The sequence below is a fragment of the Sebastes fasciatus genome, chromosome 5, assembly GCF_043250625.1.
Source record: "Sebastes fasciatus isolate fSebFas1 chromosome 5, fSebFas1.pri, whole genome shotgun sequence".
Classification (NCBI taxonomy): Eukaryota; Metazoa; Chordata; class Actinopteri; order Perciformes; family Sebastidae; genus Sebastes; species Sebastes fasciatus.
The window spans coordinates 7,047,066-7,061,981 of NC_133799.1; the positions used below are offsets into that span (position 1 = coordinate 7,047,066).

The following is a 14,916-nucleotide window of genomic DNA, read 5'->3' on the forward strand; positions in this document are numbered from 1 at the left end:
AAGCATGTTTCATACATTCGTTTTGCTTTTATTCTCCACATTTTAGGAGTAGCAGAAGTCAGAACAGGCCATCAAGTGTCAGTGTGGCAGATGCTACTTTTTCCTTTGTCCGCAAAGGTTCAATTTCATCGCTTTTGCAGCTTGACAACTGTTCATTTCCACCCTCGTCCTCATGGCTGTATGTTTACGTCTCTTGCTCCGCTCACCCTGACATCATCATCCTCCGCTTCAAGGCACATCTTCCCTGCTGTGTGTTGAGGACAGGGGACTGTCAGCTGAAGAATGGACCTCCAGCATCCATTATTGGTGCTCTTTTTTTCCTCTGTCCTTCAGCTCAGTAGCTGACATAACTGGATTCAAACTTTCCTGCATTGGGTCACATCTTCACAACCTTTAGCTGAGCCACTTCAGATAAACTGGCTCTTTTGGCTCAGCATCAAAACCAGCTCAGATTATCAGGACCCACGAAGTGCACATGGCCAGCCATGATATCGTGTAACAACCACTGGAAGCTTTAATCTTCAGTCATTTCTTGGCCTTGCTGTCTGGCTTCTCCTCCGTGCCGCAGTTTGATGAGGACTGCCTTGCGGTCGCAGGTCGGACCTGGGAGGGGTCAGATGTAGACTTGGTGTTGTCAGATTGGGTTTTGGCAGTTTCTGGACGTGCTTTGGACTCTTTCTTTGGCGGTGGAGGCGTGATCGGCTCCCACAGGATGAACTCATGCAGGAGTGTGTTGACAGCGTCGGGACACTCCATCATGACCATGTGACTGCCGTCCTCCAGGACCTTCAGGAAGGCCATTAGGAGGATCTGATAGAAAGTTAAAACATAAGAAGAGGTCAGATTTTAGAATCATCAACAACACACTGCGACTTTGTGTTTTGTGCCAAGGCGTTGGATCACGGCTGCCTTTTCAGCTATTCAAATAGTATTACAAAATGAAACAAAAGGGCAATTCAGTCTAATTATCAGAATGCCAAGGTACTAATGTAGACGGAGGAATTCAGTTTGAGAGGAACCCCTATAATCTTGGTGGGGGGCGGACAACCATGTTACATTGTTGAGCTCACTGATGGGAATAATTTTGTCTTCTAATGTAGTTTTCTGTCTTTTTTCAGAGAGTGATTCTACACAACAGTCACTGAAGTTCAGGTTATTGTAGGTAGCTGCAATGTTTAAACCATAGACTGTATATAAAGATGGACGACATGACAGCTCTCCAAAAGTGAAGCCAAAACATCTCGATTCGCTGGCTGCAGTATACAGTAGGTCATAAAGCCCGCCCCTCCATGTTAGTGGATGGGACAGACTAAAAAGTTTAAAGTACAGTCAAATACATTTTTCCCAAAGATGGTTTCTGTCATTTTAGGTTGTTCAAGTGTTCATTTTTCTGATAAGTTTGGTTTTAATTAGTCATTTGATTCTATAAAAAGGGGGTGAGACGCCATGATTGACAGCTGCTCTGAGTGAAGTAGTAGGGGAATTGTACAAGAGAGGAGATGTAACTTTCACTTTCCATAACCGTCACAAGTCTGTGTAATAGAACATGTGTCAATTTGATGAAAAATAGAGATATTATGGTTAGTTATTGTGTCTTTCTAGCCAAATAGCTACCGAGGTGCTAACGTAGCAGCTAGGTGGCTCAAAGTAAGAAGCTGCAGCCGTGCTCGGCTCGTGATTGGCTTGGGGTTGTGAGCGGGATCTTGATACCGCAGCTCCAGCCCCCCCGATCATTATTTATATTTTTGCTTCACTTTTGTACAGTGGGAGGAAGTGGAAATGCGTTATCCATCTTTATTAATTAATCAAGTAATCAATTAATTTCTTAAACTTAACAGCAGTTAGCAAACATTTGCCTATTTCCACATCCAGCGGACACAGAAGAATCCAATCGCTCTCCTTTTAGCTCAGTTTTGTTTATATATGGAAATATCTGTCTCTTTAGCACTAAATGCTCCACTATGTTCACCAGCTAAGTTGCTAATTATGTCCTTCTGCTGATTGGTGCTGAGCAGGTAGTGTACAGTGGGTTTAGTCTTTGGTTTGGTCTGTTTCCCTGCAGTTTGAATCCTGCACTTTGGGGGTTAAAGAGGCCCACTCACCTCCGCCATGCGCTGGTCCTCTTCAATGGGGACAAATTTGTCATGCATGCCATGAACCAGCAGGATGGGCACTGTGAGTTCAGCATGGTAGACTTCATCCCCCTCGGGCCAGTACTGCCCACTCATCATGGCGCGCAGCACAAAGGACGACACGTTGAAGGCATTGTTGTCTTTCAGCAGCTGCTTCTCCTTGGCACCCTGCCGAGCAAAGCCGGCCCTGTAGGGGGCAGAGCAGAGCAGATTTACCTCAATTACAAATGGCTTAGAAAACAACAACAACAACAGGATTCTGATGACATTATACTGTGGATGAAATGGACACAACACAGTGCCACACGATGGTAAAATTATCATAAATATCGCAATTGACCGTAGCCAGAAACATAAATGTTTGGGTATCTCAGTTGGAACAGTTACAGTTACAACTGCTGGGTAAGTTTGGGAGGTTAAAGGTCAGATCTTTGGTCTGACACACAATGCTGTTACCTTCAGACTTCTCCTCATTAGATGAGCTTTCACATATTTTTCTTTGACATGAGTAAAATGGAGAATAGGGATGCCACTGCATGTTAATGATGCTCATTGTTTTTGTTCATTTTTGTCCTCCAAATGTGATTATTTATTTTCACTACTTCTAAATAAATGTTAATCCATGAGAGACGCCTACTGAAGCTTTAAGTTACATTTTATTCGATTTCATGACACCCCATAACACTCAGTTATAAAAGATTCTGCAAAAAATAGCGTTATATGTTTATGCATGGTGATCATTACGGCTTGTGAAATTGTTTCTGTTGTGTTGCTGTCTGTCGTACTTGAGAAAGCTCCAGGCGAGCAGCGGGGAGAGGCAGTGAAGCACACAGGTGGGCAGGTTGAAGATGGAGCAGAGGCTGGGCTCGAGAGCTGTGGGACCACCTCCGTTGATCATCACCATCTTGTGGATCTGCTCCGGATACTCGTGGGCCAGGAAGGTACAGAACGACACACTAGGAGAGCACAACAGACGGCTGCTTACAGGACAGGCTAGAGGAAGCACGGTAACCATTATGTTTGTCGTGGTAGTTTCCTTTTACAGTAGTTTGAATGTACACATCTGGAAAGTGTGTTTGGAGTGACAGTTCTGGCATTTTAACATGGAAGTATTTGGAGAATATAAAGCATACACTATCAAAGAACTGTAAGCTCTGTTACACAGCAATATCTATCTAAAGTTTGCTAATATAAGCTAACGTTAGGTAATAAGGCACCAAGTAGAGCTGTAATGGCAAAACCCCTGAATGTATTCAATTGAGCAATGGTGCATCTTATTGATAATGAATTCAAATTTTCATTTGTAAGAGGGAGATTGTGTTATTTCTCCTTTTAAATGTTAACATAGTCTCACTTTAAAGGTGCAGTGTGTAAGATCTGGCAGCATCTAGCAGTGAGGTAGCAGATCGCAACCAACTGAAACTGAAACTGCGTGCCAAACGTGTAGGAGAACTAGAGTAGCCGATGCAAAAACGTGAAAAGATGAATGGCTCAATCTAGAGCCAGTGTTTGGTTTGTCCGTTCTGGGCTACGTGGTGGCCCGCTCCGAAGTGATTATTCACTAAAGAAAGCATACTTATTATAACTTATTATATTCCATTTCTGCAAATAGAACCCTCTAATTATTACACACTGGTCCTTTAAGACGTACAGTGTATATATACAATCATTTAAAACCGAAAAAGCAGCAAATGCTGAAGCACTTATCAAACTATAAACTAACTTAAACTCAAATTATTTCAATGTTCAGTTCTGATATTGTAATTGATGCAAATGCACAATATGTAAATGAGAAACATGCTCACAATACATGTCTGGGTTTCTCCTACTTCTTAATATTATGGGCACAACACAGATACATAAGTACCTTTCGCTTACTCACTTTAGTGATATTAAACTATTTTCCTGAAGTCTTCTAAATCCTCTCTTTCAATTCAACCGTGTGTTACATGAATGTTGTGATCTTAAACTTACCCATAAGAATGTCCTATGAGAATATTCCTCTTGCGTGCGTATCTCTTGAAGATGATTCTCATGTCCTCAGCCAGGGCGTAGAAAGTGTACGCAGCAGCTATCTGTGGTGCTGAGCTGGCTCCGTGACCCGCCAGGTCCGGGGTGATCACCTCATAGCCCAGCTTGGAAAAGAAGTCTAACTGGCTTCCCCAGATGTCCAGCGAGCCTCCCACTCCGTGGATGAAGAACAGAGCCACGTCTGCATGTGTCCCTTTACAGGCCGATATCTTCCTCTCACAGTCGATCACCACGGTGCGCTTTGGCTTCCGCCTGCGCTTCCTGGGTTGCTGTGACTGGTCGGTCTGTCCAGCAGCAGGCGCCTCTCCTCCTGCTCCTGTTTCAGCCGTCCCATCTTTCCCAGCTGTGAGAGAATCAGACCTGGCCTCGGGGATGCTGACGAGCGCTGAGGAGTTATCTGTCAGCTCAACCTCTACAGTGCTGTTTGGTTCCGGCTCTCCATTCTGGCAGTTTTTCAGCTCTGCACTCGCCCTGTCACCCAAGTTCTCAATAAACAGCTGTCCATTACGATAAACTGTGATCTTTCGTTTGCAGCTGACAATCCCACCTGGCCCAGTGGGTTCCTCCACCACCGGCCGGTCAGGGATGATGTGTCGAACCCGCAGGACGCGGCCTGGTTTCACCTCCACAAACTCATAGCCGTCCGCCGATTCTGAGCTTTCTACGGGAACCACGACGTTGGCCGACTTTGAGGTCAGGCAGCAGAGAAGACCCTCCATAAAGCTGGTCAGCATGGCTGCCAGTCTGTAGGGAATACATCCATATAAAACACACAGAAATCAGCACACACATGCAAACAGGAAGGTCACAGAAAACCAAAGGCACATCTATTATAAAATCAACCAAGTTTACAAGCAAGTACACCATTTAACGTAAAGCTATATAAACTATAAGTCAGTAAAAACTGGAAGAATATCTTTAAATGAAGCCTAACAATCTACATATTAATCAACTCTATGTCTGTTCATTATTAAGTTTGAATCAGTTTTGAATACATCATTCAGTGGTGAAGTGTATTTTCAGTCTATTGGAGCCCCACGAACAAATAAGCGCTGTTATTATTGGCTTATCACAAACATAAAAATATCGAAATGTACTTTTTCTTAAATTGTGAGGTTGAAATGCATTATATCAAAAGAAATCAACTTTTATGTATTTTAAAAGTTGAAGCATATTTAGATTAAAGAAGAGAGAAAACAGTAAACATGGTTAAAAAAATAGACAAAGGTGGAGTTAAAAACATCAGCAATATATATCATAATTTGTGTGTGTTGATTAACATGCAAAAAATGAGCAGATGATGGAATCTGGCAAAAAGTTCATATTGTACATATCTTTTGTTTTAATTCTTTGATAACACACGTGATGAGATTTTTAACCTGGATCTCTACCTGAGCTCTAGAATTTGCACATGTATGTGTGCTATATACTTGTTTTAAAAAGTATATTGTTACTATAATGTACTCTACTTACTCCCGAAATCAGTAGAAGCATCCGCCCCAAAATCGCTCTTTTACTCTGTTGCGGTGTTGTGTCATGACATTTTTAAGAAAGGTTTTCTTATTTATCTTCAGAAATCTTTAATCTCCTCCCTTTCCAAGATGTAACGTGAGCCGCCGAGTGCAAAACCATGGTAACGGAAAAAAAGTAGCTGCAACAGAAGTCAGACGGCGCCTGGTGGTACCACGGTTTTGCACTCTGCAGCTCACGTTACTGCAGTTTCACAAGCGTGTTGGAGAACTATGGTGGCCTTCAGGTAAATTAAAAACGTGAAAGGCTCTCTCTAGAACCAATGTTTGGTTTGTCCGTTCTGGGCTATTGTAGAAACCGTGAAGAGGACCCGCTCCCTATGTAGATATGAAGGGCTCATTCTAAGCTAACAAGAACACAACGATTCTTAGTTGCAGGTGATTATACACTAACGAAAACATAGTTGTGAATATTATATTCATTTCTACTAATAGATCCCCCGAAATGCTACACACTGGACCTTTAAATCTCTGTACACTAAATGAGCATCTGGGAACCTTAAATGCACCATTAAAAGAGGTAAACAAGTTCTTGTGCCTTTACAATCTGCCGTCTAATTACAACTCACACCCTTGAGACTTTCTGTCAGACGTAACTGAGCAGCGTCTTCCCTCAGCGCAGACTTTGGGGGGTATTAATAGACGGGACCGGTAATAGCTCCCTGTGTTAAAGCTGTCCACCATGTGACCACTCTGCACCGACACACATACTGCTATACTGACAAAACCACTAAACTACCAACAGTAATTAATGGTACCTTTTTATTGAAGTATGGCCCAGTACGTATGCTTATTAAATAATATTAAAGAATAAAGAAGAGTTAGATTACTTTGGTGTAAACCAAGCTCATATGGAGAACACACACATTCAATTGATCTAAGTCATGGCAGACCTCACATGTTATGATAATGTGGAGGAATGGTAAACTCAAATTAAAAGGTAATGATTTAATATTTACTCCATATTGCAACCACATAGCTAGAATAACAAATTGGCTCCAAACAGCTTACTTTGAAAAAACGTGAGCCACCAGAGAAGTAAATATCCAAATGAGACTCTGTATAATGCATGTCTCATACACACACTACAGGTACAGCATACAGTATGTGTTGGGTTGTCAATTGATTATCAACCATGGCAACAGCCCAGCAGCCGAGCAGGGTCTGCAAGTCTCTCTGCTGGTGGCATTATCCTGCCGTCCTGTTGCTCCCCTCCCTGCTAGAGGGGATTATACTCTCTCTAAATCCACACAACACAATCTGTCCGTCTCCTCACTCCATGAAAACAGTGACAACAGTTTTACCTTCCATGTGATTTGTTGCATCTTTTTCTGCACTTGCAACCCATCAGCTGTACTGCTTTCATCTGGGGATTATGGACACAATGAAATACAGCATTCCTGCGTCGCTGGCTATTCTTATGCCCCTTTGTGCTTACACTTGCACGTCCTTTATCCACACAGCAGTGCCGTGTGCGAAGCGACCGAGCAGGCCGTTTTGATATCACTAAGGGAACATTCACCTTTAATATTATTCTCACATCAAAAGGCCTCCATTATCCAGACACGAGGTGTGACCTGTGATATATGCAATTCATTTTTCTGTTTCTTAGTATCCATTTACATTAAACCTTGACACTAGAACAGACGTATCTTTAACTACCCTTACAGACATAAAAACGCCATTATATCCACCATGCCCCCCTTTTAAATATCCAGATCCCACTCTCAGATATTAGAATCAACTTTAAAATAGATAATTGCTTTATGATAGAAACTAAATACAGAGGTGGTGTTGTGCGGTAAAATTCTGTCCTCTTATTCATCACAGTCTCCCCTTGTCACTCTAATTTAGTTTATACATATTATTCAATGGATAAAGCATTGGTGGTGTTAGTTTTTTCATAAGGAAAAACTAGCTCTATCATAAGAAGTGCTTGCAGGAAAGCATCAGTGACTGGCAAATAACTGATCAAAAGGCTCTTAAACTTGGTAATAAAATCTGTCCAAGCTGTCTCTTAAGTGAGACTGTGAAAACAGCCTGCATCGTGCGTGTTGATTCAATTCTCACTTGCATTGCATATCATCATTCATTCAGTTTGGTGGAATGCACAGTCTTTAAACATATCTGTGATGGCAGTGATTAGGCCTCACCATTACAAACCAGCACTGGGGACTGCCTAGACACGAGGACACGACTTCTGTGCTCTTTTTAAGCAAAGTTACACAAAACCACACTTGGCAATACCTGCAGTACTACCACAGTAGTGGAGCAGTCAGGTGTGAACTGCCTTATTAAAGGACAAAACATGACAGTAATGAGAGAAAGGCAAAGGCTACAATTTCACATTTACACCCCAGTTATCAAGCTGGTCCAAGGCTTGGACTGACCACCTCACATTCACAATACAGCTTCCTCGATTGAACAGAATGTTATGTTTTGTAGAGAAAACCCTGTTCTCCATAGTGCTGTGTCTCATTATTATGTGATGATTGATGTTTTCCATTTGGACATCACACTGTGTGTGATGGAGCACTGCAGCAGTGAGTTTGATTCCTCTTGTGGTTACAACTATACGTGGCTTCTGTTGACTGTGGCTGCAGGAGGCTGTTATATAACGATTCCCGCAGGTCAGACACAATCACAGTGGGGACCGATGCCCAGAAAAGAGCAGAGACTGTCATTAGGATTAAAAACAACTAGGTTCACTGTTGATAGACTGCTGGCTTGTCACCGAACATTGAATCCTGAGCCTTATAGGCATTGCATTTGCTTGCTTTTGTATGCCACAACTTACTTTTGGCATCATTGGGCAAAAATTCCATAATAATCTTTCAGCATATTGTAATTCAAGTGTTCTGAGAGAAAACTAGACTTCTGCACCTCCTAATGGCTCTGTTTTCACGTTTTTAAAAAATCTAGCCCGAGACGGGAGACATTGGTCAATTCAGAGAGAGAGCGTTCCTTTTGGCTGTTCATTCAACGGAGGCAGCTGTCAATCACTCGCAAACTCCGATCAAACGGTCAAACTAGGCAGCACTGATCAAATATGAATCAATATTCTGTTACTGTAATGCCTATTTCTCACCTCAAATGTTTTCAGAAACATCTTGTAGTGTACTATTTAGCTGTGAAATGAGAATGTTTGCTCCAGCTGGTGGGCGGTGCTTGGTATTTCCTCAACTGATCTCAACACGGCTGCCGGATCACAAACTTTCTCATTTTACAGCTAAACAGTACACTACAAGCAAAGAGAAATAGGCATTACAGTAACAGAATATTGATTCATATTTGATCAGCGCCGCCTAGTTTGACTGTTTGATCGGAGTTTGCAAGTGATTGAGAGCTGCTCAGAGACAGCAGGACTCCAGCTCGGCTCTGATTGGTTGTTCTGTGAAATCTTGCAGATGCCATTAGGAGCACCGGAGGACACCGGAGGACACCACAGGAGCACCGGAGGACACAGAGGCACATGATTTTTTTCAGATTACCTATCTCATGCACTAGTGTCAGGATATAGTGACCATTTTATAAACGAATAACTTTTTTTTAAATCATATTTGCTAAAATTCTTCCTACTGCTGCTTTAATCAATACATAGTGCTCTTTATCTTTGAAATATATCTTTCTTATGGACTTCTGCAGGATAGTTTCAGCACGAAAGAACTGCATTAGCCTACTGTATAGTACTATGTATTGCACACCTTAAAACAAATACAGTATACCATCACTGTCTGCTTGTTGTTTTATATGAAGACAAATGCTCTAAACACAACTGGTGAGAAACTCAATTTATTCAAAAACAAACATATTTTGAATCCTTTGTGCATTTTGTGCCAAAGTCAGTTGTTCAGATTTGACAGGTATAGTGACCATTCAGCAAAAAAAGTCATCATAAATAATACCAAATTGAGCAAAAAGAAAAAACAACTGTTCACACAGGAAACAACATGATCATTGCATACTACAACTTGCTTGTGTTGGTGGAATAAAACCTGTGTTGACCTGGTGTTCAGGTGAAGCTAATGGTCCCCATCTATTCACTAGTAACAATAAAGCAAGTTTAAAAGGCCACTGATGCTGCAAATGAGGCAAGTGCCAGAATGTGTTTTTTCCCTTTGAGTCTACTCTATTGATAAATGAAATTTCATATTTTACAACACTCAATATAACCTGTTTGTCTCAGTTAACTGCAGAGCAACTTGACATGCATGCGACCTATTTCTTGTCTGTTGCCAATAATCTATAAAGTATATCCTACTATGACAAAAACAACACAGACAAGTCAAAAGAGAAAAAGCTGTCATGAAAGAAAAAATGCTTACCTTTATATTTCCAACAACTCCTCGTGAGATATGATCAGATCGATGTGTGTTTTCTTATCGGGGGTTGTAGGAGAGCTATAATCTGTTGCAGTCAATCCAATAATCTAATTTATCTGGATTCTGTTTGTCCTGTAGTCTCCACATGGCGGCCAGCATTAGCCTACTGACAGCATATACAGCATCTATCTGTGTGTTTAAAGAGCTAGATCCCAAATATCTTCCAGCTCTCCACTTCTATGTAGTGATATTGATGAGCTCCGCCGGTCCGATGGGTGTTTTTAATCCATCAATGGACTGAACCAGTGTAACCTCCTCCTTCAGGTTGAGGATGCAGAGCTGCCCCCTGCTGCTGGTGACGAGAGACAACCAGTCTAGAGGATATATTCTTGAAGAAAGAAAACTTCTCTATTCAGCATAAAGAAGTAGCCTAAATAAAAGCGTTATTACCAGTGGTGTAAAGAATATAGCCTAATTGATTTTTAAATTAATTGATTTAAAAAAAAAAAAAAAAAATACATTAAAGGGGACCTATTATGCTTCTGTGCTTTTTCCCTTTATTTAATTTTTTTAATTTTTTTTAATTATATTTTTGCTTTAAAGGGACTGTTTGTTACTTTTTACACTTTTGTACACGTGTGGCCGGAGTCTCCACTCCTCTGCCTGCTTGCCTTCACTCACACACCGCGCGTGTTCTCGCTGTCTAGCTCCACCTCTAGACGTGCATGCGCGCTCACTACACACTGCAGAAGAGTTAGTTTAGCTCTGAGAATATCTAGTGAATGTACAGTGGACGTTTGTGCAGAAATAACAGCTGTGGACATGTACCATTACTCTCCCACACAGGAACACTGCTCCTGAACTGCCTGAAACGCCTTGATTGAAGTCCTGCCTTTTCTTCCCTCACGTGATGATGTCACCAAGTAACACACTTTGCCTAGTGCCTAGTTTGGCACACCCTCAAACAAAGCTAGTTCAAGCGGAGCTGGAGCGGAGTCAGAAGAGTTCAGTTCTGTTGACCAATCACGGCAGACTGGGCTTTTTTGGGAGGGTGCAGGAGCCCAAACAGAGCATTTCAGACCAACCCGTTCTCACTCCCAACTCATCAAATACCACCGTTTTGTAAATGCCCCCCGGCATCAGAAACTGATGCACAGAGGCACCCTATAGCAAGAGTATGTGACGAACCGACCTTTCAGCTAACTCCAATGTAAACCCACCCGCGGCGTTATTCAACGGTCGGAGCAAGTGACGCAGTATTAATAGCATGAGAGTCCGTTCAGGGCGGGTGGGAGTGTTGGTCGATGGGTCAAATAAACACAATACTTTCAACCAGGAGACCGATGTTCGTGTCCCGTGTGAAGCTAAATGTAACGTTGACTTATTTTGTCACGTCAGTCACGTGACTCGTCATTATCATCAGTCCCGTGAGTCACATGAGTCGCTAGTCATGTAATAAGCATATATTGACACGCCGTCCCTGAGACGTCCAGAAGTAACACAAGAGGGGTGCCCAATGCGTCAGTCTCCGATGCCGAGGGGCACTGACCAAGCGGCAGTATTTGACGAGTTGGGAGTGAGAATGTGTTGTTCAGACCGAGGGTGAAAAGAGACATTGCAGCACAGCCGGTATGAGAAAAGTAAAGTCTTTTTTGAATATTAAAGCATGTTTAAAACATGTTCTAGTTGAAACCCCAAGTATGCACCTGAAAATAAGCATAATAGGTTCTCTTTACAAATGTAAAAGCAACTTTTGCCTTATATAAAAGATCATCTTCCTCTGTGTTCACTAATGCCTCGGCTAGAGGTGTTTGAATGACGGCAGAATCTTATCAGATGGTCGTCCACACATTGCATGTTTGCAAACCTCTGGCCATCACAACTGTTACTTGACATGTAAGGGATAATGTACAGCAAGCCGGTCATTGTTGTGAAAGAATCCCCGAATCACAACAATGACTCTCTAGCTGTACATTATCCCGCTTATTACACGGCTACTTACTTAAGAAATCAATATTTTGACACAAAAATGGTCCGCCAGATTCTGTAATCAGTACTGCGCCCATAGCAACGGTCTGCTATACATAGCAACGGTCTGGTATAAAGAAATTACAGACCGCAGAACGCCGTGATTGACCAATCGGAATCGAGTATTCAACAGAGCCGTGTAATAAAGCGGATTAATCAATGCACTATTCTACTAATTATTTTATTGGCTTCACAATGCAGTGAGTAGATGTGTAGGCCTAATACCATAATGAGCTGAGATGGGGCCACAACCAGCCTGAGGAGATCAAGTCAGCTACATTAAGTCACTGTCTCCCTTTAAATTTGGTTGGTTTGTTAAGTCTGGTTAAATTTGGTTAAATCTGGTATACCAAATATTGTAGTGTTGTTTTTTCATTACTTTAATGCTTGAAAAAGTTACTTCACCTGTTAATTAACTAAGTTTGAAGCATTTTGCAAGATTGGTTTTGAAAGGGTTATGACAAGGTTAAAGACAGAAAGGTTTCCTCAACTAGTAATTTGTCACTATTTTGCATTTTAATATTTTAAATGTTGTCATATTTGTTTTACTCAAATCTCCTCGAGTTACCATTGAAAAAATATTCCACGATAGTAAAGAATATTCCCTCCATCTCATCAGCATCCCATTCTCCAGCATCACAAGAAGCTGGTGCTGTGGCAGTTGCCATGGCTGTTGTTGCTAGGTAACTAAGGAGTCCAGCAGGCAGGTGCCAGTGAGGTGTGAGGAGGACCACAGAAATCAAGACCCAGTAAACCCACTGAGATAATTATAATGTATAGGTCTCCCTCCAGCTGTAGCAAATTAATGTTAATTCAAAGTTTATCTTTTTATACTGTGATGGTCATAAAACATATAATAGTAGAATCACTTCAAAACAAAAAGGCATTGAGAGGCATTGTTGCAATTTCAAGCTTTTGGTTTAACTTTAACATAGTTTAAAAGATGCAGCAATGCTTCCGTCCTTTTTATTAGAGGGAATCTACTCATAAATATAAAACATAATATATATAAATTGTTTATAACTATGAATCTACTCTTCTTTTATTTTTTTTTAATACCCAGGTATATTCTCTTTTCAACTATCTCACACTACAACACAATACTATTATCAATATCAATGAATCCTGTTTTAAATATCAGTGGATCTCCTGGAATATCAAGCTTTTGACTCTTTTTGACACTTCAATCAATCATATCACCTTCAACACTCATTCACATAAAACGTCTCTTAACCCTCTGACCGCGATCCTGACCGACTTTACTGTCTTTCAGAGGCTGTATTAGTTCAGTTTTAGAGCTATAGTGAAGGGACATATATCATACAAAACTATGCATATGCAGTTTAGGGCAAAAGACTGCAGTTTTATGCATGCAGTATAAATGTGTTATTTTCTCCTATTCTTAAATGGTGTATTTGAACATTTCTGCATACTGCTAAAGAAATGCAATTCTTGCAGAAAAGGTGTCTTAATGTGGTGTTTTTGAGGGATTATTGATCATTTTTATCAATTCTCGAGTGGTAAAAAATGGTTAAATTTAGCACCAAATCGGTGTAACTAATGGTATCAACCCCAAAACTGATGCAACATCTTATGAGACATAATACAGCATGGGAATGGCCATCACATACTTCTATCATTAAGCCCTTATACAATCTCACAATTTATTTTGAATAATTAATGAATTACTTGATTCATGTTTATTTCTGATTATAACTAGAACAACTTGACACACAGTGCTGAACTGCATCTCAAATTAATCTCCAGGTTCCCAGCTTTCAGATGACGTACATCACTTCTATGTGGCATCTACTGTTGACCTCCTATCTCCCCTAAAGACTCCCTGTACCCCCCTAAAAAAAGACAAACACTGGTCTATTCTGGGTATCGGCGGGTTAAGATAAGATTAGATAAGATATTCCTTTATTAGTCCCGCAGTGGGGAAATTTGCAGTGTACAGCAGAAAAGGGGATAGTGCAAAAAACAAGATGCATCAGCTAACACAGTAAAAAAAGAGCTAAACAAATTGTAACAAAATATGAACCATTTAAATAGAAGGAAGTATAAAAACAGGAGCAGTATATACAGTATTGACAATAAACAGACTATTAACAAAATTGCACAAGTGGAAAATGATATTGCACTGTGAGAATGCATGAATGAAATTCCACCTGAAAATATCAGGTTATTGTTATGTTTTTGGTGTGTCTGTGGTCTACTGGGAACAGTGCAGGTTGTGGAGTCTGACAGCTGCAGGAAGGAAGGACCTGCGATGGCGCTCCTTCACACACTAATTTAATAAAATTTAAAAATTACTTTATTAATGGGGCAAACTCAAAACTAAACACTTTATTAGATCAGTAGCTGGTGATGTTTTTTTTATAATGAAGCCCATCATGTGGGAGAGTATGATTTGATCTTGATATGATCCACAGACAGACTCAGGAAATCCTTTGTCCCCCGAGCCATCAAACTGTACAACACCTCTCTAAGGACACTGGGGACAAAGGAGGACGGTCTGCAGGACAGATAATAATGCACACAGTGCACTTTCATAGATTAAGCTACTGGAGTTACCCTGCACTATATTCATTTTTAACAGTCTCTTCTGCACTTTTTAATAGTCATGTATCACAGCTGTTACCCTGCACTATATTCAGTTTGAACAGTTTTCTTCATCTCCTTGTATTTTTAATATCTGGTATATTTTTGTGTACTTTATACTTTGCACTACTAACCTTTTTACTGACTTTTTACCAACATGTTTTTGCACTATGGAACTGTGATGCTGGAAACTTGAATTTCCCTCGGGATCAATAAAGTTACTATCCATCCATCCACCTATCCACCTACCTACCTATCCATCTATCCATC

General features: G+C 40.9%; 1 protein-coding gene across 1 annotated transcript; it reads right to left on the minus strand.

Annotated features, from left to right (window-relative positions):
• Positions 1–378: 378 nt before the first annotated feature.
• On the minus strand, positions 379–10,157 carry abhd8b (abhydrolase domain containing 8b). The gene is made up of 5 exons (XM_074634803.1): positions 10,018–10,157; positions 4,107–4,907; positions 2,918–3,088; positions 2,103–2,319; positions 379–810 (listed from the first exon to the last, which is right to left on the minus strand). The coding sequence occupies exons 2-5, from the start codon at positions 4,895–4,897 to the stop codon at positions 526–528; spliced, it is 1,464 nt and encodes a 487-aa protein (XP_074490904.1). The 5' UTR covers positions 4,898–4,907; positions 10,018–10,157; the 3' UTR covers positions 379–525.
• Between the last annotated feature and the right edge of the window lie 4,759 nt (positions 10,158–14,916).

Coding starts and splice junctions, on each gene's coding strand:
- abhd8b (XM_074634803.1), bottom strand. CDS start 4,897: ATGCTGACCAGCTTTATGGAGGGTCTTCTCTGCTGCCTGACCTCAAAG. Junction 3,089..4,106: donor CTCATAGGACATTCTTATGG/GTAAGTTTAAGA, acceptor GTGCTCTCCTAG/TGTGTCGTTCTGTACCTTCC. Junction 2,320..2,917: donor CTCGCCTGGAGCTTTCTCAA/GTACGACAGACA, acceptor TGCCCCCTACAG/GGCCGGCTTTGCTCGGCAGG.